General features: G+C 45.8%; 2 protein-coding genes across 7 annotated transcripts in view; one reads left to right on the forward strand and one right to left on the reverse strand.

The window, feature by feature from the left end:
- The first annotated feature begins 1,089 nt into the window (after positions 1 to 1,089).
- Positions 1,090 to 11,244, forward strand: LOC130403876 (homeobox-containing protein 1-like). 4 transcript variants are annotated; one of them, XM_056608400.1, is made up of 10 exons: positions 1,090 to 1,380; positions 4,293 to 4,772; positions 5,167 to 5,252; positions 5,848 to 5,958; positions 6,666 to 6,822; positions 7,050 to 7,132; positions 8,284 to 8,379; positions 8,669 to 8,763; positions 9,028 to 9,111; positions 9,368 to 11,244. In XM_056608400.1, the coding sequence occupies exons 1-10, from the start codon at positions 1,367 to 1,369 to the stop codon at positions 9,539 to 9,541; spliced, it is 1,380 nt and encodes a 459-aa protein (XP_056464375.1). In that variant the 5' UTR covers positions 1,090 to 1,366; the 3' UTR covers positions 9,542 to 11,244. The 4 variants fall into 4 exon arrangements, with proteins under 4 accessions (XP_056464375.1, XP_056464372.1, XP_056464373.1 ...); XM_056608397.1 differs by having other exon boundaries at positions 1,091 to 1,380; positions 9,194 to 11,244; XM_056608398.1 differs by having other exon boundaries at positions 1,107 to 1,380; positions 8,672 to 8,763; positions 9,194 to 11,244.
- An 8,101-nt stretch (positions 11,245 to 19,345) lies between these two features.
- The window catches only part of kif13ba (kinesin family member 13Ba), a 35,202-nt gene continuing 29,897 nt past the window's right edge, over positions 19,346 to 24,650 (reverse strand). For 2 of the 3 annotated variants that reach the window (XM_056608394.1, XM_056608393.1), the window contains 7 exons: positions 24,418 to 24,495; positions 24,081 to 24,134; positions 23,676 to 23,817; positions 22,742 to 22,872; positions 21,099 to 21,155; positions 19,952 to 20,534; positions 19,346 to 19,641 (listed from right to left, as the gene is read on the reverse strand). In XM_056608394.1, coding sequence (XP_056464369.1) covers positions 19,361 to 19,641; positions 19,952 to 20,534; positions 21,099 to 21,155; positions 22,742 to 22,872; positions 23,676 to 23,817; positions 24,081 to 24,134; positions 24,418 to 24,495 — 1,326 coding nt within the window. In that variant the 3' untranslated portion in view covers positions 19,346 to 19,360. The remainder of the gene's footprint in view (positions 19,642 to 19,951; positions 20,535 to 21,098; positions 21,156 to 22,741; positions 22,873 to 23,675; positions 23,818 to 24,080; positions 24,135 to 24,417; positions 24,496 to 24,650) is intronic. The other variant, XM_056608395.1, reaches the window with a different exon arrangement.

Here is a 24,650-nt window from a genome sequence, read left to right on the forward strand (position 1 = left end):
ATAATATTATATCGCAACGCACATTAAGGTACAACAAATCATTTTGACCCTGAGTATAGAAGGACAAATAAATATTGCGTTCACACCGCAAGACTGTGTGTAACGTTTTGTTGAATGAAATGGTGCTGGTTCTAGTGCACTAAAAAACAATCTGCCATTATAGGTGACACATTTGCATGTACAAATGGCTATTTAGGAACAAGGACATAATAGGCAGACAGTGACACCTAAAGGCAGTGGTCTACCGCTTCCAGTAGCCTATATACACTAGAAGATACATGTATGCCACTGCGGGAACCCATTTTTCTTTACGATGGAATGGGCAAGCAATATTATGGTTCCTGATAAAAACACTTCTAGCGTCAGTAAACCTCAAGCGCTAGATGACCAATTATTGCACACAATTATGGTAAACAATCAACCTAGTCGTTTTGTTTAACTCTTGATACTTTAGCTCCCCCTTGTGGAAAATAAGGGAATATTCATCACCAACTGGGGTCAAAACAACACCCCAAAAAGGGTCCTTCAAAGGTTCCTAGTTCCTTGGGTAAGGAAAACCAATGACTTCATACTTTTTTTTGTACTCTATCTTATAATTCTCCAATTGATGCGTCATATTCTTTTTGTATGGTATAAGCTATATTCATGAAATATATTTCAATAATTGTTATTGCTCTAACTGTAATCCGGCTACACAGTGATTAGAGTACTACACCATATTTCACATTGCCTATAAGGCTTGACACTGCCAGACTAAAAGATTCAATTGTCAATTGACAGAAACTGTCAAACCAGTAGGCCAACTGTTGCGTTCAAAACATAAGAGACCAGAGACTGATATTAAAGGAGTCAAGGGGTAGGCCTATACATTAGTATAGCAAATAGAGGGGATGTTATCTTTAAATTAGGTTTTCATTTTTTAAAGATAACAAAATGGATTAATGTCATGTAGCCTAAGTTTGAGTTATTTTGGTTGATATGTTGTTGTTTTTTTGTCTAAGATAAGTAGGGTCCCCGGTTCATACTCCGGCTCAGACGGTGGCGGTAATGCGCAGAATGGAGGTTTCATACCGTCATAAAAATCTAAAAGAAAGCAGAAGATGTAGACCATAGGTCCATGATGTAGTAGAGTGAATACTGTCTATGTCGTTCTAACTCTAGACGACTACGAGTCCCAGAAAGCATTGCGTTGCCATGTCAATATGGCTTCTGTCTGTCGGACAAAGGCAAATCAGTCTCGCTACCCAGTAAAATCAAATTAACATTCTAAGTAGCAACCGGAAACCCATCCGTGCATGCTAGTCCTGGAAACACAAGGGACCAAATCCATCTGTCAATTAAATGTTGCGGAGGTCGGCGGTCACGGATGCAGTCAGCCAGGTAAGACTTGCAGCCCGGGGAACTTGGCGGCTAACGGCGGCTAGCAGGCAGCCATCCCGTAGGCTCGCCCAGCTCTTCTTGGCACTGCCACACCATGGCCTCTCCCCTGGAAATACAACCCGAAATCTACTGTCTTATAGGGATCAAAACGATCTACATCGTTGTATACGTAAAGCTATAAGGCAGACAGGTGTGTTCGGTGGGTTTTAGTAATCAGCGCTGCTTACTAACACATAGGGGGGGGGGGGGGGGGGGAAGTCCCCCAGAACATCTGGTGCCACATCTGTCTGCCTGACTTTACAACTTTCCTTCGGTTACACAACTAGCCGATTAAGTAAGTTTTGAACAAGACCGGGGTCTACAAATATTCAACATTCACAGATTATTAATATCAATAGGCCCTTGTAGCTGCATGCTATGGTTTTAGAAGCCGGATACTGTGTGTGTGTGTGTGTGTGTGTGTGTGTGTGTGCTCTTTTCTATTTCTGTGCTGAAGTGCAGAAACGAACTTCCTTTTGATTTCTAGGGAAGCTCCTTAAAACAAATAATGCATGCTTTTAATAACAGGAACCAAATTAACATCAATCGGTGGTTATTTTGAGGACTATCCTTCAACTTTTTTTGACCCTTCAAATACGTTCTGCATATAGATAATTTATGCTGCAATAAATACTGTTGGTGATCGATAATTCATATGGCCTTTTATTAATGATTAACAAACAGAGCCTATGTGTTGCATCGAGCGAATCAAGGGAATGTCTGACAACCAAAACTTTTACTGGGTAATTTTAGTTAAATTCCCATTTGCACCCAATTTCTGTACTCGTATCAAGGTTAAATTCTTTAGTACATAATTCAATTCCTAACCCACACATCATGTGTTTATCAAATCTCCTCTCCTGCCCACTGAAGTGGCCTGGGTGAACTATACATTATACACTGCCCCCAACAGTGTAATGGTTCCTACGAGCAACATGGGTGCCAAATGTTTAACTGATTCTCAACATGCTGTGTGCTGATAGTCAGCCCAGTCACAGAGTTAAAGGATTGTTCAACAAAGAAAGCCATAGCCTATCCAACTGTTCGTCTGTTTGCATTTACAGAATAGCAAACATACAGCAGCATGATCACATCCACTGGATTTCCACTAGCCTAGGTTCATGGAGGTGCTGCTAGTATGAACAACCAGCCTGTGTTAGGGCCCATCCCTGATGGCTGAGTGAAAAGACGCAGTTATGTTATGTCAGAGGGTGAGATTTGATTGGCTGGTTGCTTGGATTGATTCCTCTCCTGTCTATAGAGAAAACAAAGTGGTACATTATCAACCTCAGCACGCAAGCACACACACACACATGCGCACACATACACTACACACACACAGTTTAGAAAAACATTTGTCCAAGAGATAGTCCCTCAAACCAATCATATTAACCTAAGAGATGTAAATGTACTCTCGCTCATGTTGATAAATAATCCTTTGGGGTTCGGCAAGTGATTAATTAGCCTGTTATGTGATCAGTGTGGCGGTCTCCCCAGACATTCTGCACACGTCTCCGGGAGATCCACGGCGTAAATGAAAGGGCTCTTGTCAACTGGCGTGATTGTAATTTCTATCTTCTGTTGACGCTTCAATTTGTTATTTTAAATGCCTCAGCAGAGGCTGTTAGCACTGCCTAGCGCTTGGAAAGCGCACCCAAACCTGCATGGATCATTAGCTGTGATTCTGCCTGGCTAAGGGTGGTTACTCACTTCAGTAATGTAGCTTAAACATGCCATTTTCCCAGGGGCTGAATTGATATTATTACAGAGAGGATGGAGAAAGTTGGTTGGTTGTTCTCAGTGAAGCCATCTTCTACACACGTGGCCAATGCCATGGTGAGTGCGGGAGAGAGTAAAGTATGAGGTTAAAGATAATCTACTCCCAGCCCTCACTTTGTTGCCTGTATCCAGCGGGGTTTCAAGACTGCAGCATCTGGTTCTGTGTTGCAGTTGGTTCAAGTGCAGGGGTAAAGCTCAGCTCATTGTTTAGGTTAATGTTACTGTATACAATATGCTGACAGATGTTGAATACAATGTGCAGGGAACACGTACTGAGAAGGATTTCCTCACAATAAGCAAGTGTGTGTGAATACGATGTGCAGGGAACACAAACTGAGGTGCGTGTGTCTGTGTGTCTGTGTCCGATAATTATTTATGTGTCTTCTCTGCTGGGTGATCATCTTCTTACAGCCCGGGCCGGAGGTGAGACACAAAAAAAAGCGTCACTCTCCATCTACTCCATGAACATCTTACTGGCAAGGCACTAGCATTGCCAGGGTTAGGAGTTATATTCCTTTTGTAGCTCAATGGATAAAACAAGGCACTGCGAAAAGGCACTGCCGGGGTTAATTATATATTGCTTGACTTTCACCCGGGTTAACACAGAGCAGAAACAAAAGGAACCTACACAGGCGCAGATCTAGGAAACTTAATTTAAAAATGGGAATACTAGAAAATAATAATGAAGCTGATCATCATTTGGTAAAGGAGGCTCATAATGAGCCTCCTTTACCATCATTTGGTAAAGGAGGCTCACTGGGAAACGATTGGTTGATTGCGTTGGCAGTTACACCATTCAGTTTTTATCTCACAAAGTGTTTGTGAGCATTTCAGTGCTATTTTTACCCAAATATTATGAAGTTATTTGTTAACAGGGGGGAAATTGCCCGTAAAGAACGGTTGTTCTGGCGTTTCTGTCCAAAAGAGCTTTCCAGAGTGGTAGTTTGTACGTTATCGCCATGAACATTTTCTATTTCAACAGTATCTTTTCTCAGATTAAGTTCTCAAGTTGTTTTCCCGTTGTTGACCCCTGACCCGTTGACCCCTATCCGGTTGTTGACCCCTGACCCTTTGTTGACCCCTGGCGCCTCCAGGATGTCCCATCCCTGCGAGGAGCCGCGCTTCACCATCGAGCAGATCGACCTGCTGCAGCGCCTATGGCGCTCCGGCATGACGCAGGCGGAGATCGTGCACGCCCTGGACACCCTGGAGCGCCTGGAGCGCCAGCACAGCCGTCTGCCCAGCCCCCGTTCCCGCCCGCCACCGCCACGCTCCTCCTCTTCCTCCACCACCTCCACCGCCACTCAGACCTGTTTCGCCGGGAACGGGGCGTCGCCGTCGCCCAGTAACCTGTACCGCACCTCGCCGCCCCTCCTGGCGTCGGCCCCAACGCCCGTTTCCATGGCGGCGGCGGCGGAGAACGGTCTCGTCGGCATGGCGAACGGGAAGCTGTCTCCTCCGAGGTTTCCCGTGGCCATGATCGGCAGCAGCGGTGGGGTCGTGGCCCAGAGCTACGGCTTCGAGACCAGTGAGGAAGACCTGGAGTTCGAGGAGAAGGTGGAAGAACTCATGAGGTGAGGACCAGGCTGAACTAGCATGAACTGGTGTGGTTCACGTGAATCAAGGTTTACTGGTAGATTTGACTAGGCTAGCCAAATATCTATAATCCTGTTTGTGTGCTGCTCTTCTTGTCACCTGTACGGTTTGGCAGCGCAGAGGTCCACTCAGCTGTGAGAGGGACTGAAATAGAGAGACTGGAATAATCCAGGTCATTAGTTGAATTAAGAGACAATTAGTTTAATTAATTGCAACGATGTGCACAAGTGAGTCGACCATGTTTTACTCTTTTGTGTCAGTGAATTCAACTTTCACATTATCCAGGTTTATTCAATATTTTCTTTATTTTCTCCCTGATGCATCCCATAATACATTTATAAATTCTCTCTCCCTGTGTGTGTGTGTGTGTAGAATGGACAGCGCTGTGATTAAAGAGGAGATCAAAAACTTCCTGGGAAACAGGCGGATCTCGCAAGCTGTGGTTGCCCAGGTAACAGGTCAGTGTCTCAGCCCAAACTGGCCTTCAGCCAATCAATGTAGAGTTAACTCTACTGATAGCCAGCCAGACAAAGCGACATTTGACATGCATGCCGTGTTCAATTTGGCTCACTTGTGCCCTCAGTCCCTGTTCCAGAAATAATGAACACTATATAGTATTCAGGGAACAACTGGAGGGGGAATTCAGGCACCAAATTATGCACCAAACATCGACATGACGTGTTGGTCGCATAAAATAGCAGAACTGTGTTTGATGTCACCACTTGAAAGCTTTTACATAAAGAGCCTGCCATTGTGATATTGAAAACCGCTAAGCATCATGGGATTGTAGCAAAATGTCCATGCTACGCGCCACCAAGATGGCTGCCCCACACCACCCAGGTGACTTCTTATAGGCTCCTCAAAACAAAAGACGCAGGGAGGTGGTGCTAGAAATATAGGTATATTGCAAAGGTTTGATAATGAACATGGCCAGGGTGTTCCGCTCGTTAAATAGTGCACGTTATTTTGCACAAGGGAACCAATTCGAATAAGGCAACACTTTGTGACACTAAACTAAAAGCATGTCACCTTTTTCTCGATTTCTCCTTCCAGGAATTAGTCAGAGCCGGATCTCCCACTGGCTGGTGCAGCAGGGGTCAGACCTGAGTGACCAGAAGAAACGGGCCTTCTACCGCTGGTATCTGCTGGAGAAGACCAACCCAGGTACAACACACCCACACACAACAGAACAGGCAACAGCACCAGCCCTTTGACCACCAAACTCAACCTCCGTTTCATATCATGTCATCAACCAATTTGGGTAAATATACTGTCATTTACATACTGAGACAGTCTTAATCGTTCAACACAAGGTCACATTAAAGTCATAAGCATTCTATAAACAAGTTCTCCTAATCCATACCAAACTGAAAGAGATTCCACGGAATGCACATCTATCATATCTGCTACTTACAAAAACGGCTGTTTTCTTCTGATTTAATCAGAGACGGTTCTACTCTTACTGGATTATGCTGTATGAAAAAGCATCCAATCTGATTGTGGATGTGCATCCCTGTTTCACGTGAGTGAAATTAAACTGGGAACAATCAGGCTTTTCTGGTGGCTTCACTACACCCAAGTAAAGAGTCTATGGTAGTAGGGCAGGTTGGTCGAGAAGACTGTAGTTCCACTGGGCGGTCCCCCATACCGTCTTTATGGAATGTTCTACGCTATTGTCACACAACTAGTCATTATATTATTACATTACCGCTGGTTGAAGCCAGGGTTTGGAGTTGCAACGTTAAAACAGGGTGTGTGTGTGTGTGTGTGTGTGTGTGTGTGTGTGTGTGTGTGTGTGTGTGTGTGTGTGTGTGTGTGTGTGTGTGTGTGTGTGTGTGTGTGTGTGTGTGTGTGTGTGTGTGTGTGTGTAGGGGCTACTCTGGCCATGCGGCCCGCGCCAATGGCCATGGACGAGATGGTGGAGTGGCACCAAACCCCGCCCTCCTTTGGCTCCATGCCGGGGGGGTCCCGTCTGAGGCGGGGGAGTCGCTTCACCTGGAGGAAGGAGTGTCTTTCTGTCATGGAGAGGTGAGGGGGCGGGGCCAATACCGTGGTCATATTAAACAAAGGGGTGGCTGTTGGACTATCTAAAGACCTCTCTCTCTCTGTGTGTGTGTGTGTGTGTGTGTGTGTGTGTGTGTGTGTGTGTGTGTGTGTGTGTGTGTGTGTGTGTGTGTGTGTGTGTGTGTGTGTGTGTGTGTGTGTGTGTGTGTGTGTGTGTGTGTGTGTGTGTGTGTGTGTGTGTGTGTGTGTAGCTACTTCAGTGATAACCAGTACCCTGACGAGGCGAAGAGGGAGGAGATCGCGAGCGCCTGCAACGCGGTCATCCAGAAGCCAGGTAGGGCCGGCTAGGCAGGGAGCTGGCAACACTACAGCAGCAGGGCATCCCAGCGCTGTTTAAAGGCCCCGTGACACCTGTCACACATCTAGTTGGGCTTATGCTTAGGTGCACTTGTGATGTCATAAGAGACAGGTTTTCAAAACGGCGTCTTACGGCTAATCACTTCCCAACTGGTGGCATGTCATGGGACCTTTTAACACTATCAGGGTTTAAATGTACTGCGTGCATTTCCAGCCTCGATAACAATGGCCCTAACAAGAGTGTGTTTTACGTTGCGCCACACAAGATAGGGTTGTTATTTTTCTTTTTTAAAGGTAGAATTGGTTCTAACTAGTTTCTGGAATCACACAAGTAAATCCCAAGATATTGGTGATGCTTAGAATCTTTTCTCCGAGGTATAGAAGGACAAACACAGTTGTTGCTCCTAGCACTAATTATGGGTCGGCTCCTTTTTTGTACCAGGGCGTGGTTAGTTGACTTAGCGAGTGCCGATATGTCTACCTCCGGGTCCCGGGAACACAAAAGGAGCAGTCACATAATTAATGTTATGAGCAATACCGGGGTTTGTCCCACCATCACGCCTCTGTGAAATAGTTCTATCGGAGGCTCTGGTCTGTTTAATTAAGGTGGAGTTTCTGCAGCTAGCCGGTGTACACTGCGCCAATCAATATCTATGCATCAACACATGTCAGGAGCATAAAGCAACCATTTGTCTCCACGTTAATGCCAAAATCAATGTTAAGATATGCACGCCTGCAGCCGATAATCTGGCCGCATTATGCATGCTGTATTAGTGACAGATTCCTGCCGGTGGCAGGATGTTGAGTCACATTGGCATGGCTTGTAAAAACCAGGGGCTATTTATAAACTGCAATCATACCAGAATAGATTTGTTGCAGGTAGAGTATTTAGACGGAAACAAATGTTTGAACTTTAAGAGGCTGTGTTCATGAGGCATGGAGAAATAAGAGTGTGTGCGCGCGCACACACACACACACACACACACACACACACACACACACACACACACACACACACACACACACACACACACACACACACACACACACACACACACACACACACACACACACACACACACACACACACACACGGGAGATGGATGTTTAACTGGCTCCTCCTGACAGGGAAGAAGCTGTCTGATCTGGAGAGGGTCACATCTCTGAAGGTCTATAACTGGTTCGCTAACCGACGCAAAGAGATGAAGAGGCGCGCAAACATAGGTAATATCCTCCACCAACCGATATACATCTCTTTTTAGTACATGCGTGTTTCCATGTTGCTATTCTTTGTGTGTAGTGCGTGTTTTGCATTTTGACAGGATTGTGCAAATATACGTATTGCTTTGACCGGCCTGCCAAAGGCTTATAAAGGACCTTTTTTTAATCCATAAAGTATTTGCAGCATGCACTGCCGAGCAGAACACACTGTGTTTGTGTGTGTACGAGGGATGCATGCGGTCCTAAGGTTTGACCCCCTGATATGTTATGGTGAGTTTTGTGTCTTTTGAAGAAGCAGCCATCTTGGAGAGCCACGGCATGGATGTGGTGAGCCCGGGGGGCCACTCCAACAGCGACGAGGTGGACGGCAACGACTTCCCAGAGCAGGTAGGAGCCGCTGTCCTGCTGACCAAGGCTGACCCCTGAGCTCCAGCCTCCTTCATCTAATAATGTGGACGTTATACCCACTATAAGTACTGGGCAGCTCCCAGTGTCATCGGTACAAAGCTGGGGTTCTACTGGGCAGCTCCCGGTGTCCACCAGTAGAAGGTTGAACTTCTCTTTCTTTAGCCCCACAATACGGAGACGATAGAGGGGTCCCGTCTCCTCTCTATAAAGCTGTACTCAGACCAGCGTGTTGTTTCACCGCAGGGCCCTGAGGTGTCAGTGTTTGACAAGAGGGCGGCAAACAGAGCGTTTGGACTGAGCCGAATAGACCTGTCCTCACCCACACAGGTACGTCTGTACTCGCCGCCACCCACACACCACCACCATTGTGTAGCCGGCCACCACCTAACCTGCGACCTACTCCCCTCAGGTCCCATCTCTTCTCCCCAGCTGGTTGGCTGCCTGGCCGGGCTTGGGCAGGGGGGGTGTGACTGGACAGAAGGGCAACCCTCTGATAGGCCGATCGTTGTTAGGGGCGGGGGCTCAGGCAGAGGCTTCCAGACTGACGGGTGTGTCCTGGTCTCCCCCCTCCCCCTCCCTCCAGGATGAACCCACCAGTCACAGCTCACCCACTGAGGTCCAGGACCCGATCAGCTTGGCTGTGGAGATGGCGGCGGTCAATCATACTATCTTAGCCCTAGCCAATCAGGCGTCTGACGGCGGCGCAGGGGGCAGCACAGGAAATGACATCAAGACAGAGACGATGGAGGACGAATGAAGACGGGGCGCCGGAGAGAAGCTTTGGGATGAGAGAGGTGCGTTGGTGTTTGGGTGTGGTTGTTCAAGTTCACCGCTCTACCTCCACCCCCCCCCCCCCCCCGCTACACCCGACTGTCCCAGGCATTACCGCTACATCCCCAAAAATAGAATTATGACTTTGATATAACGCTCATTATTATAAATGAATTATTATAAGCGATTTTTGTTTACAACAGTTGACGGAAGGCAGGTAGGCAGACGAGTGAGCAGAAAACGTAAGTCGTAGTTTTAGTCAAATACCTTACTGTGCCAAGAGCCTCCAGGCCACCTGCCTTTCTAAACCTGTTGAATATAGCCGAGAGATATCAGAAAATACTGAAAATAGACTGACGCGCCGAGGCTTGTCTTCCTGGGTGGAGGAAATTAACATTGTCCCTTGTTTGAGTCGTAAGGAGTTCTGCAGAAATCCTAGGAACCCAATGTGATCTCATGACGTGATATATGAACCGGCTCTCTGTTGGCTTAGCAGTATGAAACGGATCAAAATAACATGGGAGACGTATTGATGAACCAAGAGGTCTAGAAATACGTGGACAGTAGCGGCTGGTTGGAAGCTTGATAATATCAAATGTACGCCTCTGTCTTTAGTTGGAGGACTAGCTCTTTGACAGACTTAAGGACTCAAAAGGGTTAGATTTTTATATGGATATGTTATTCAAATGCACATCAGAGGTTAGGCCTGTTTGTGACTTCCACAATCTATTCTTGAGTCCAGGAAAGTCACGCCACACTGTAGAAAACGTTGAGATTTTATGACAAATGTATATGAATGCGAAAAGTCCCCACAGAATTCTACCAATCGGATAAGCTTTAAACTTTTATATCTACTAATTAATTGGGAATCAAAAACAATCTCACATTCTTGGCATATCCATGGCAGGACTATTTGATGTTTTGTTGTACTCAGTCTTGGATCATTGGTGTCACAAACAGGGCAAATGAGATGTGTTATATTAATGCAAATACAACGCATATCTCTTTTAAAAAATGTATCTATTTAAGCATTACAAATGTTTTCAAAATACAGATAACTCTTTAAACAAGGTCAGAATTGCATAACCTGTAAATAGTCTAATGCTACAAAGTCAAGGCTACAAAGTGTGGTATCAAAAACAAAATCTGGTTAATTTGCCGTGGGCAAAATAACAAAGGGTGGTTATTGCGTGTGTTTTGAAAAGGGCTCGAGCCTTGAACTGCACTTTGTGTGACTGGCCATTAGCCAGAACCGCGTTGACCTCCTACGGGCAAAACAATTAACCAACAAACGCATCGCACTGAAGATGCATTGAATGTTTTGCCCATACGGTGAAATGTCTGACAGCCTAATTTATGTTAAACAATCTTATTCCCGTACAGAGTTGTCCATATTTCTCCAGCCTCTTAGGCTTTCCATGTATCAGTGTAATATACTGACTGACACCTGACACCAGTCAGACAAGTGGAAAACAAAAGTAACATTTGGGACATTGCTGTCCAAGGCAACTTTCCTCTGCAAAGTAACTCAAATGTAGGATGATCAATTACTTAAACACCTTTTTAACTGAATTGACTAATGGTGGCATTTATAAAAAAAAAGTGCTTCACCAGCGCAGAATTGGTGGAAAACTAGAGCTGGCTAGTTAGTGTGTACTTACCAATTAACACAGGCTAGCTATAACGTTGACACTTGTTAGCCATACCCTTTGACACTGGCTAGCTATACTGTTAGCTTACTATATAGCTTGCTTGTGTTACCACTAACTAGATACTGTTAACACTAACATGCTATACTGTAAATATTAACACAAGCTATCATATTTACACACTAGCCAGCTATTTACAAAAGAAAAATATGCTATTTAGACAAGCTATATGTCATGTTAAATCAAACATGTTAAATGAAACCGGTTTGTTTGGTTAAACTTAGTGCTGCCATCAGGTGAAAAGATTCAAGTTTTCATGATACAACATTTATTTTAACAATAAACTATTTACAAATACCTCAGTCTCCAAATCTTATAAGCTAAATACTTGTAAGCTAACTACTTCGCTCCATAGAGTGCTGCTTCAACATGCTACCAGGTTTTACCGTTATAGTTGTATTGAGGATTTCTCAATATGATTAATTTAGATATAATCTCTGGGGTTTTTCAGTTCAACATGGAAGAAACATGCTTCCAACCATACTTTTCAGGGACTATAGAGATCAATATCTTTTGTTTATTAATTGTTTTACGCAAATAGGACAATACTTTTAACACAATCATTATCCTCAGGCACCAGTGAAAAATAATACTTTCTTAGATCTGGTTGGTGGTAAGCGGACACTGAACTGAAGTTCCTCTTGAAAGAACCAAACCGGACAAGATGATACTATGTGTTTCATGACCTCTTTACGTTCTTTTTTTTTTATCTCAAAGCACAAAAGTGCATCATAATATTCTCCAGTTTGACTCCTAAATCTTCCATTAAAGACAAGATTGCAGGAAAACTTAAAAGTAGTTACTCATAAGCTGCCAGGACTGTTGGAAATATACTGTATTAAGCTTCCAGGACTGTTGGCAACACCGCAACTATTGTGAAACAATTGCATCTAAATTCCCCATGAAACCCTCCAATAGGATATAGAAAATATACCTGATTTCATACGATCACTTACCCTCATTTGAGTAACCATTTTTTTTACCAAATCCATTCTCAAGGCTTATGAAGCAGCTTGAAGTTGCACGCTTTTGTTGGGGAAAACCGTATACTGTCTGATTCTAGGAATATTCTGGGGTATTTTTTACAGAACTATTCAAGTAGTGTCCATCCAAGAATATATGTTGACCAGGTACCACAAGGTTTGTTTTAGACCAAATGTCTAATTTAACTTGAATCCTGAATTATTTCCCACCGAGTGTTTCTTAAACGGAGGCGTTGTTAGCTAGTGATGTTGTACTGTAATCAAATATGTTAAAACAAAATATATATATACATTCACAAATGCTATTGCAAAATATTTTATATCTTTTTTTCTTTTTGTGAAATCTGCCAAGCAGAGACTAAGTCATGTGATTCATTTAAGATGTCAGCATGTTTTATAAAGATTGTTTCAGGACTGTAAGTCATGTCTGTATTACCATGTATGTGTCGTTTTGTTGTAACATGCAGTATCTGCCTCCGGTCTTCCTTTAGCCATGTCGAAAAAGAGATTATGACAGGCGGAACATGACTGACCTCAGTCTGTACAGTGACACCAGATCACCTCCCTCTCCCCTGTATTAAACCGAGAACGGCCCATCAAGGCTGACCTGAGATCAACCCAATCAGGTCCAGCAGTAAACTGTGGTCAAAGAGTATCTAGAGAGCGATAAAAGTTAAAATAAAATCCTAAATTTTATTAGCTACTCTCTGCAAACAGATTTGTAACAAAAAGTCCATGATTAACCATCATATCAACAGCGACTTGACAGACCAGGCTTGGCTCTGCGGGAAGTGAAACAATAATTGCCACAACACATTGTAGCTCAACATTCACTTCCTTGTCGTGTGATGATTGCATCAGAGAACATGGGTGATTTGGTTGCAGCACCATTCGCGACTAACCCACTTGGCTGCTCCCTTGCAAAGTTACATAGTACAGAATTAAATTGTTTCAAATATTATTCTGTCCGTGTAAATTCTTTTAAATTTGTATTTTTTTATTGAACTCTTCAGATGAAAGAACAAACTTCTAAAGGATGTTTGGTTCATTTGAAATGATCAATGTCAGGACGTCCTGTGTTTTGTCTCAGTGTCACTGTTTAGTGCCTTTTTGGACAGTAGACTGTTTTGTAATCGATATGTAGTAATGCCTACATAAGCCTTTTTATTCCTTTTTTTCATCTGTTGAAAAATCCTGATTTAATTTGAAACTGTTTTTATTGCCGTTGTATCCGCCAGGGAATTAAAGTGATTAAAAATGTCTGAACTGAGGATCCATCTCCAGCTCTATCTCTCCATCACACACACGGACGCACAATCTTGTAGCCCGGGTGGACGTCAGCAGTTTGTTCCCTGGGTATCTCTGTACCCTCCTGGTGTGTTTGAAGGACCCCTCAGCTGGAGTGTGTTTTAATGTCTCAAGGAAACAAGATGTGGAAATGTCCTTTACTCCCTTGTTATATTGATTTGTGTATTGGTTAGGGTATTAAGACTCCCAGATTAAATGTCTGGGTTTTGCACCTATCGGAATTAACTTGATTGTATATAAATCCTCGGGACAAATGGAAAGCAAAACGGCTCACAATGTTCTCGTTTTCCTCTTTATTTTTTACTTGTCAGGGAGATTATTGTCCAGATGATAAAAGATGGAAATTATAAATGCATTATAACACATGATTATTCTTTGGATTGCAGCATAGAATTACATAAAACATTTAAATTAATCAAAGCTCAAACTTGTGCTCTGTGTTTATAAGTCTAGTATGCTCCAATATACACATAGGTTCGTACATACAGAACAACCGTTCCCACATTAGGTCACTACCACAAGATCAGCACGATGACGTCTCCAGTTTACAACCGCACAATGCCCTCTAGTGGTAGTAAGGAGAATCGCAACTGAACTAGCTGACCCTCGTCCCGAAAAGGAGTCGAGTAGTTGAATTTAAGCTTCGCCACTTCAAACCCAATCCATGGATAGATATTAGAGTCCATCGGGTTTAGACTTATTAGACCTTGATGAGTTAGCTCTTAACACATCCATCGGAGGGCGTGGTTCTCAGCAGATCATGGGGTGCGCTTCAACACAACTCGCATCCAAGCCCAAGCCAGATGAAAATATTTTGTCTTCGGTTTACAGGCTCAGTCCCAACCTAACAGGCACTTGAACCATTCCCCTAACGAGATGTTAAGTGACGTGATGAGAACGCGAGGGAAGCCTGGGTAACAGTTTATCCACTGCTTGACTAGGGGCAGTAGTGGGCCTTGCTGGGGCCACCAGGTCCAGGAGAGGGCGCTGTGGAGCAGGACATTGGTGGGGCAGTGTTGGGGTCTGAAGGTCCTGAGAGAGAACACCGGGCCAGCACAAAGAGCACCACGCTGCAGCCGCATCGGGTTCAGAGCCACAGGTCTTAAGAAGTGGGCGCCACCTGCTGGCTGCTATACTTCCTGAGTAATAACCTACTTTTATTGTAATCTAATACTGCAAAACCAACTCATTTAGCAAGCCACATGAGTTAATCTGAATGGAAGGACCATAGTTTCACTCTCATTTGTTTTATTATTGTGTGTCTGGGGAATCACGCCTAGGCAAGGTGTAGATGCAGCCACCAGGGGGCGCCGTGTTGAACCCATATGGGCGGTAACTACTCGAGTTTCATTCTAAAATAAGAGGCATGACATAAGTCAAAAATACTGAAACTTTGCATCAAACCGTTATTAACCGTACTATAATAGTTGACAGCAGTAAACTGATACCATTCAAATAAATATTAGACAATGGGTCGCATTTTTAAATAAAATGTATGTGAAATTAAAAAGGAATAGGGTTTAAAAAAAAGCATAGATAACAGCCTTGCTAAGGCAGGAGAAACACCGATCTGGACCAAATCATACGGGGTCGTACGGGGCGCTGCAGGCCAAACATAAGGACCAGTGCAACCAGATCACTGAAGACGAAAGAGACAAAGCGTTGTGAAGCACCTTTAAAACGGAAATACAACCACCGGATACAGAACCTCGACATTGTCTGGACACATCAAGAGTCACATTGGATCAGAACTGGTTCCGTAGTGAGGTTCTGGGAGTTGTTAATGTCATGGACTTGACCAATACTGCTGCTGGTTATGTGTCACAGTCAGAGACGACCACACCGCAAAGAACCACTCAAATAAAGGCAGTAACATTGCTACTAATTGGTGGCGTGTGAGACGTCCTGGTTGGGGTGTAGATTCTCGTCTGTATGGCTTAACACCTTGTGTCTGGGGTTTGTAGTTGGAATGGTCCCCTTGAGTTCCAGTTGAAATGTTCAATCTAGGGATGGATCTCCTGGATGTTGGAGGGCAGGATGAGGCCCGTGATCCAGGATGCCATTCGAGTATTCCCACCGAGACTCTAAAGTGTCATGTGATTCTGGGTCATGGAGTCATGTTCATCGGGACAGACTTCTCTAGTGACCATTCCTAACCAACAGATTGCATCACTACCAGGGCTGATGGGGACAACTTATAGGCTGCTACAGATTCATGAAGTGAAAAAGGGTGAAAGGAAGCGACCATTTCATCGACAGAAAATTACAAGAAAAAAAGAAAACAAGCACAGCAAAACATTTGCAAAAAAAACGGTAGCACTACAGTTAAAATTGAAGAGTTTCCCGCTGGATAAGAGATTCCGTCTGATAAAAACTCAAGGCAAAGAAAAATAAAGCCCCATGTCATTTTTTGAAATGTACTCGTCTGAATTGAATTTGAAAATGTTTGATATGGACAAACGTGGAAGAAGACATGACCTGGGAGGCACAGTCATTAAAAGTGGAAGTCTGGCGTGATCTCAAACACTCCCACCACCTCGGATCTCAGTCGAGACAGTGAGTGTGTCGCTAGGGTAGGAACGCCAACAGCCAACTCGCCATAGTAACCATGGTACCATGGTACCCGTGGCAGCGCAGAACTCCTAGGTGACGGTTTGTCATCTGTCAACATGGCAGATTCAACCACACACCCCCTCAGTGATGCTTGGTGGATCCCTTCCTCGCTGGTAATAAGTTTGAGCAAAGCCTACTGAGCCCAACACACAAACACACGCACGCACGCGCACAAACACACACCTTTGATAAAACACAACAAATAGGGAGCATATTCCTCCCCTCTCTTACCACATCAGAGACCACATAAGGAACACACAACAACTCTCTGACGATCCCAAAAGTCCACTTATCGACCAACCATCTATTCGGACCGCCAACAACCAATTTTAACTTTAACTCAGCCTTGACGACTTCCAACATGCCAGCCAATCAATCCTCACCTGCTCAAACATGACAGCCAATAAACCATTGACCAACTTCCCCACCTCCCCTTCAAAACTACCCATGGAAATACCGGACAGCCAACTCTTCTCTTAAAAAAAGAATGACTACCAACCAACCAGAGAACACGGAGGAGATCGGGTTAAAGACCATTCGTGGAGCAGATGGATCCACATTTTAAATGGTGCCTCTAGATCGTTATACTTCATAATCACTGAACGGGTCCCGCGTGATGGATGGAACGATCCACCCTCAGAACCCATTATGGGAGATGACTAAAGTAATTACTCCATTAGGTTCCTTCAACAACCTAGAATTGCTTTCGTCCAATCCCCAAGGTCTCTCTAGCAGACAGTAGGTTGTTGGATCACTTCCAATCCCAAACTCACATCCACTCTCTTTCAAGTCCACACACACTGCAAAGTGCCTTTTAAATCAATGATAATTCTTCATTATTTTGGCCACATAACCAAGAGCCCTGACTTGTTCAACCTAGACTCATTTAATTAATCTTTGAGCACAACTATATTGGAAATAGGATATTTCAATAGAGTACTCTCCTTTCGAATTTGACTGGGTCCACGGAGCAAAGAGCTCTACTTAATTTACTATTCATGCTTTAACACTACTTACATAAATCATTTGATTAATTTACAGGGACATTTACAATGCTAACAGCAGCAGTTCTCATAGAATCACTTGTGCAATATTCATTTAAAAGGCTTCATAATCGCTCACATCAATAAAAGGCATCTCTAAAATCAATATAAATAGCAAACGCAAAAGGCTTTTCCTCTGACGGACAGAGTTTCCATGACAGTTCGACCTGGTCAAGGTCTTCATCACCGTCAGCCTCATTAACCCACGGGGTCCTGCAGCCTAACAATAATAGATCATGGGGACACGGTCTGGGTCTCAGAACCGCCCACAACCGCTACAGGTAGATGTGGGATTATCCGTGATAGGTTTGTAGATGGGACACTTGAGTATTACAGTATACTATATATAACTATGTATTACATGCTTCTCTGTGTGTGTAGGCCACAACTAGGTAGGTTCCTGTTGTTGGTAATAAGGGCAGCTCTGTCAGATGTACCCCAGGGCGGAGATACGCCGTGGGGGTACACAGAGACACAGGTCTAATGGAATGTTCAACAGAGACACTCCCGCAAATATGGTTACAAATATTCCCAAATCTACTCAATTCATCCGGCGCCATCATCCCAACGAGACATTATTTTCAAGCCAGAGTTTGACAAATGTCTTCGTCTCCCAGTCAGCAAACCAGAGAATTTAACAAGGAGTACCCCAGCTCACACGGCTCGCCCAGTAAGATTCAATGCATAGTAGAGATTGCGTCCTCTGCAGGTTGCAAAAAAAACGAAATGTGCTCAACTTCTCCCAAATCTGCCTCCCTGCTCCTCTCCAGGCAGCCACACGTGCACCGTACCACCAGGCCATCACAACACCCCGAAACAACAAAAACAACGTGGGACAATAAACAATCATCACATCAAGACTTGGCACATGAAATCAGCCCTTCAGCCGCTGCAGGCTATAAATAAAGACACTCAGCAGTGGATCCCCCACTCTACGCGACAGGATATGCATTTGAACAAAGAAGAGACTTCCAGCGGATTCCGATTGCTGCTCAACACTGCTGGAGATATGGATGGCTCGGGTACATTTTGCCATCGTTCATCCACAGACCACTTGGATATCGCCGCTCAAGCAGTTCCGAGGCTCTATTTCCTCTTTATCCTTTCACACAGACACTCTCCCGCTTTGTTTAATCGCTGTGCTTTGGAAGAAATATGCTTCCGAGGTTGCACGAGCTGAGTCTGCTCTTTCCTTTCGCTGCTCCCAAACGTGTCCAACGCGACAGACGCCTCTTAAGTCATTCAGGTGGAACGACATTGTAACTGACAAGGTAAGCGATGAGCTCCCGTTGGCTTTCACTGTATGGAACAGAGAGTCAGCCCTTTCCATCTGCCCCCGTCTCAGCTCCAGCCACATTAAACCTCTCCCCGGTAAGACAGCCTGCTCCCTTTGCTGCTTACTGCCTCCAACAAGAAAGACCACACACAAACACACACACACACACACACACACACACACCAGTCTCTGAGATCACCTCACACCTAAAAACAAGGTTTTGCTGTGTTCACAAACACAACTCGGAGAAAGAAAAATATTAACTCGTTCATGAGGATGAAAGATTATGTCAGTTACGGAGATAAAAGAGACTCTTTCACAATGATAATAAAATAAACTTGTTCATGGAGATAAGAGATTAAAACTCTGTCACGATGAAGGCACGTGTGGGGAAGAGGGGGGGGGGGGATGGTTTCTGAATTAAAGACCAAAAAGGACTCCTCAGAAAGCCTGGGGGGGGGGGGGGGGGGTGGTCCTCGAGTGGGTTCGGACACCCAGATGCATGCTGGGACAGCAGGGGTAGGGAGGACGATGAAGGGGCTCCCGGTGAAGGGCTTCCTCCTGTTAATCACATGGGGTCGGGGGTAAAGCCCAGGAAGTGTTGTTGGAGCGGTTCAGGAAGTGGCTGCGAAGCAGTCCAGTCAGATCTCCTCTTTCTCCACCACCACCACCACCACCACCCAATGGCCTCCAGGCGCGTCTCTGCTGCTTGTTTGCGTGGATCCCACCTCCGCAGGGCAGTCTTGTCTTTATCTACAAAAGACTCCGCTCTGTTAGCTTAAATAAATATGACCGTGTGTCCCTTCTGTGAAGCCGTGTCGCGGGACGGGCCCGCGGCGCTGCCGGCGCCGCCCCCCCCCCCCCCCCCTCCCTTCAGCTGCTCCACGACTTGCGGTTCTCCCCCCGCCGGCCCGTCGACATGCTGTTGCCGCGGAGCACGGGAACGTGGGCGGCGGGGGGGCAGAGCTCCGCCGACGGAGGCGGGGCGGTGGCGCGGCGCTTGTCCCCGCCGCGGACGCCGCGCTCCCGCCGGACCACCCTGTCGGGACGCACCATCACCCCGTAACCAGGGGTGCAGCGGAAGTACTGCCGCCCCCCGATGGTGCCGTCGTTCTTCCCTGGAGGGAGGGGGGCGGTGGGGAGAGTAGGGGGGGCTGTTAGTGAGGGTGGGGGAGTGAACAATATTCACGTTAATTTAGACATCATTTTATAACTTATTGAAGTCCTACGTGCTTGTTTCTATGAATATCTTTACTGTACCGAGAGCAATATATTGTTTCCTTTTTCTAAAAAATGGCCTAACTTTGGAGCGTCTGCTCAAGGCCCTTAATGTAACCCTTAATGTGTTAGGGTGGATATCCCACCCCAAGGTGATCTCTAATTAGTCTAATTTCTACATTTTTAACGACGAAGACAGCCTTGATGATGAAGATGGAATGGGTGGCGCCGCCGAGGGGAACGTACCTGTGGGCGTGTCTAGCTCCACCCCCACCCAGACTCCAGCAGCAAACTCTGTGCTCCCCACGTAGCGCACCGTCCCACTCTTACTGCTCCCCACCGTTACAAACGCCCCCTCCGTCAGCCAGTCGGGGAGCACCTCGTCGTGACAACGCTCGTCGTCGTCGTCGTCCTCCACCTGGAGTTCCAGCCTGTCGCAGTGCTCACCGCTGTGATTGGTTGAGCTGCTGGCGGCAGGCGTGGTGTGAGACTGAGAGGGAGAGGCCACAACACCGTTCCGGTCAGGGCCCTGGAGCGGCTGCTGTTGGGTTATGGGAAACGGAGTCTCTGACGCCTTCGGCCCCCGGGCCTCGGCAGGCGGGAGGAGCGGGGAAGGGGTGGAGGAACGGACGGGGGCGGGGTCACTGCCGGCGACGGCCTCCGACAGGGTTACCATGGAAACACTGGTGGAAAAGTAGCCGCTGGACGACTGGCTCAGGGGGCTGGGGGGCTCGGCCTCATGCGGGTCATGCACAGGAAGAGGAGGGGCTTCCGTAGACTCGGCCGGCCTGTCTTTGGGCGGGGCTACGCTCTGCCCCAGATTACCAGCCTACAGGAAAACCACGGCGACCGTCACCGCGTCACGCACACAGGAGGAAACCATGGTAACGGTCACCACAACACACACAAACAGTAGGGAGAGAGAGAGAGAGAGAGAGAGAGAGAGTTTCAGGACAAAGACAGCATGCAGACACTGGACTTGACCTCTAACATGGAACATTACAACACATGTTCAACTGTAACCAGGGCAGCAGCAGGAAGGGGAGGAGTCATGCAGGAGGCTGCTGCACTACGAGCAGCCCAGGCAGAAGCAGACTGGAGGGACCGGTGAACCCAGCGTCTCACTCCTCTTGGGAAAAAATGGAGCAGGAGAGAAAGGAGAGAGACTGCAAGAGATTTGAGGGCGGGAGAGAGGGAGGGCGAGAGAGATATGAGGGCGAGAGAGAGAGAGGGCGTGAGAGATATGAGGGCGAGAGAGAGAGAGGGCGAGAGAGAGAGAGGGCGAGAGAGATATGAGGGCGAGAGAGAGAGAGGGCGAGAGAGAGAGGGCGAGAGAAGAAGGAGAGAATGAGCAGCGTGAGAGAGATAGCAAGGGTTGGGAAACGTTTCTCACCGCGTCGTTCCGGGCTCTCTCGTCCCCTCCTGGTGATGTCACGATTCGAGATACATGCTGCAAGACAACAAGTTCAAGTTAAAGCACTGCTCCCAAACACAGATTTGTGCTTTTTCTTTATAGATAGTAACTCTAGACGCAGCGTCTCTAGACGCTGTAGTTCTAGACCAGGGGTGGGCAATTCATTTTCCCAAAGGGCCACATGAGAAACAGGGACTGTTGTGGAGGGCCGGACCAATAGGCTAAATTAAATTCAGCTCAATATTAATTTGATCTCCTTATAAAACGCAGTAAAATGTATGTTATATGATAAGCTGTGAATGGTAAGTAGAATATGAAAAAAATAATGCAGACATGGTACAAAATGCAGCTATGTTAGAATTGAACTAACATCCACAAAAGCAATTGTGAAAAGATTAGCATGTTTTTACCATTTTTCAAGCAACAGCATTGAATGAACTTTATGAAGTGCTATTACTATTTCATTTGCAGCGTAATTACAGAATTAGCTTTTTTTCCACATGTTTTCTTCAGATGAAAAACTGAAGCAGACATAGTACAAAATGACATCATGTCACTATTTGAACAGCATACTCAAAGCAATTTTAAACAAAATGTGCATGTTTTTGCTATTGGTTTTTCAGAACAGCAATAAATTAACTTCGCTGTTTTTCAGTTTTTTTTTTCTTGTTCAGTGTGAAAAATCTAGTCTGTGCTTGGCTTGAACAAGTGCACTGAAGTCAGGTTAAATGTTTGAGGTGGATATGCGCAGGACAGCTGACAGGTGATCATCAGTGAGACAAGATCTGCATCCTGATTTGTTAAACTTCATCACTGAAAATGTTTGTTCACATTTCACCAGAGAAAGGTAGGTCGATCCTTTTTGGATCGACCTACCTTTCTAGCGCAGCAGAGTCCACCAAACACTCTTTCCCCTTCAGAAAATGGCTTACTTTTTTGGCGATCTTGTGAGATATCACAAAGCTGGTCCTGGCTGCTGCATCCGTGGATGCAGCAGCTTGGTAAAACAGCCTTGTTGCTTTTGCAGTTTAGCTAGCAAAGCTTCAGATGTCTGTGCCCGATCTGCATCAGTCAAGTTGCCGTATTTCTCTGCGTGTTTAGTATTGTAGTGGCGATTCAAATTATAATCCTTTAACACAGCGACCTGTTCTCCACAAACTAAGCACACAGCTTTACCTTTGACTTCAGTGAAAAAATAATTAGAAGTCCACGTTTGGTTAAAAACTTTTGCATGAGCTGACATTTATCAGGAATAACAGCCATTCACGTCAGCGCTAAAGTCTCCTGTGAGCTCAGTTCGTGACTCGTGGACGGGGATCTTCTCCTACTTATTTTTAGTTGCGACTTGCAACCAGAGAAGAAGAAGCTGCATACGCGAGCACAAGTAAAGCAACAACAAAAGTCGCCTTCATAATAAAAGCAGTGCAGTTGTATTCCAATTATTATTATTTATTTATTTTATACAATTATTGCTGTGTCTAGATGCTGCAGTTCTAGATGCTGCAGTTCTAGATGCTGTGGTTCTAGATGCGGTAGATGTGGTCCTGGATGGTTCCATGCAGCCTCTCTCAAGGGGACCTCTAGAACAATGACCTCAGACCTGGGGTGCAGTGACCTCTGACCTGCTGAGTGTTGGGCGAGGGCCTCAGCTCCTTCTTGTCGTCGCGCACCGGGAACAGAGACTTGAGCAGTTTGGGCATCTGAGGAACCAGCGCTTTGACTGAAAGATAAGAGGCAGCAAGCCCTGAGCGACCTGGGGGGGAAACGGGAGGCAGGGGGGCCGGGGAAGTGGACCAAGAGAGGAAGGAAGAGGTGTGGAAGGTACAGCAAGCGGACAGATTAAGACAAGGAAGAAGTGCAAGCCCAGGAAATGGCCCCAGTTAAAGGTGGTCGACAGAGGCTGAATCAGGTAGCCAGACCAAAGCCATGGTGAGATTGTCAGCCATACTATTCAGACTTTTCTTAATGGTATGACTGCCAACCTCACCCTCTTCAGTGAAACACCAACCGCCTCAAAATTAATCGAAAAGGATTAATTTTTCCCGAGGCTTGAGCAGGATGATCTCTAGAAGTGAAGTGCTATAGTATACCACAGATGGATACCGCTAGTCCAGACTAGTAAGGCCGACAGAGATATACACGTTGAATGACATTCAGCAGATCTCATGGGGAGATTGACAGCCAAAAGATGAGACATGAGGGATTACAGATTAGAGTTAACAGCCATAAGGACAGAGAGCAGGATTAACCCACAGTGTTAAAAGGGAGACGGACCACCAAAGAAAGGAGAGAATCACAGACGGAGAGTAGAGGCAATATTGTGTGTGTGTGTGTGTGTGTGTGTGTGTGTGTGTGTGTGTGTGTGTGTGTGTGTGTGTGTGTGTGTGTGTGTGTGTGTGTGTGTGTGTGTGTGTGTGTGTGTGTGTGTGTGTGTGTGTGTGTGTCAAGATAAAATGAGAGGGGAGGAGAAATGTTGGAGCATAGACCAGGAGGGCAGAAGAGAAGGAGGAGGTCGGTACACCAGAGAGGAGGAGGGACGGTGGGGACGGTTGCTACCTTGCTCAGGGTCCTGGGTGGGTGAGGTGGCTGTACTGGGGGTGGGGGCGGGGGGAGGAGGGGAGGGGGTCAGAGACGGCCGAGGAAGACTCCGGTAGAACTGGGAGGGCATGAAGATATCCTGCTGGCTCTCCCATCGGCCCTGACGCACACACACAAAATGAACATGACATGAGGCTTCATGTTATCATATTATGCACTTGACAAACCTGGAAAACCTTCTGACCCATAGTAACACTGCGTGAGCTGGGTCCAATCAAACTGTTTACATTATCAAATGCACAGTGTACAACAGGGTCATTCTGGAGTGGGATTACGGAACATCATACAAGCGAGGTGTATGTAATGAAGTTTTACATTGCCTAGCAACACAAGGAAGAGGTGGGAGAATAAAGACAAGGCTACCTTGTTGTCGTCCACCATGCATGAAGAAGACAGGTCCTGTCTGCTTCCAGACAGCTGCACGGACAACATGTGATCAGTACACACACACACACACACACACACACACACACACACACACACACACACACACACACACACACACACACACACACACACACACACACACACACACACACACACACACACACACACACACACACACACACACACACACACACACAGCTCCTCCCCAAGCTCTAAACGCTGTTGTAGCATACTGCATTGCACAGTAAGGTATTTATTGATGTCGTCTCACATGGTACTGTATTGTAGTGTGGTAATAGGAATGGGGTCTTACCCGGTGGACAGACGGGGAACTTAGACTCCTTCTGTTACCCCTCCCTCTGCCAGCAAGGTGCTCCTTCACTGCTACCTCCTATCACACACACATTAAAGCATGAACATTAACAAACGCACAATATTTGACATATTACTGTCTTATCTTACGAGTGATGGAACTGAGACAATGTGAATAGGTAGAAAATGAATGTCTAGTCTCATTCTAAAGAGCTCTAGTGTGTGTGTGTGTGT

The sequence above is a fragment of the Gadus chalcogrammus genome, chromosome 14 (genome assembly GCF_026213295.1).
Source record: "Gadus chalcogrammus isolate NIFS_2021 chromosome 14, NIFS_Gcha_1.0, whole genome shotgun sequence".
Lineage (NCBI taxonomy): Eukaryota > Metazoa > Chordata > Actinopteri > Gadiformes > Gadidae > Gadus > Gadus chalcogrammus.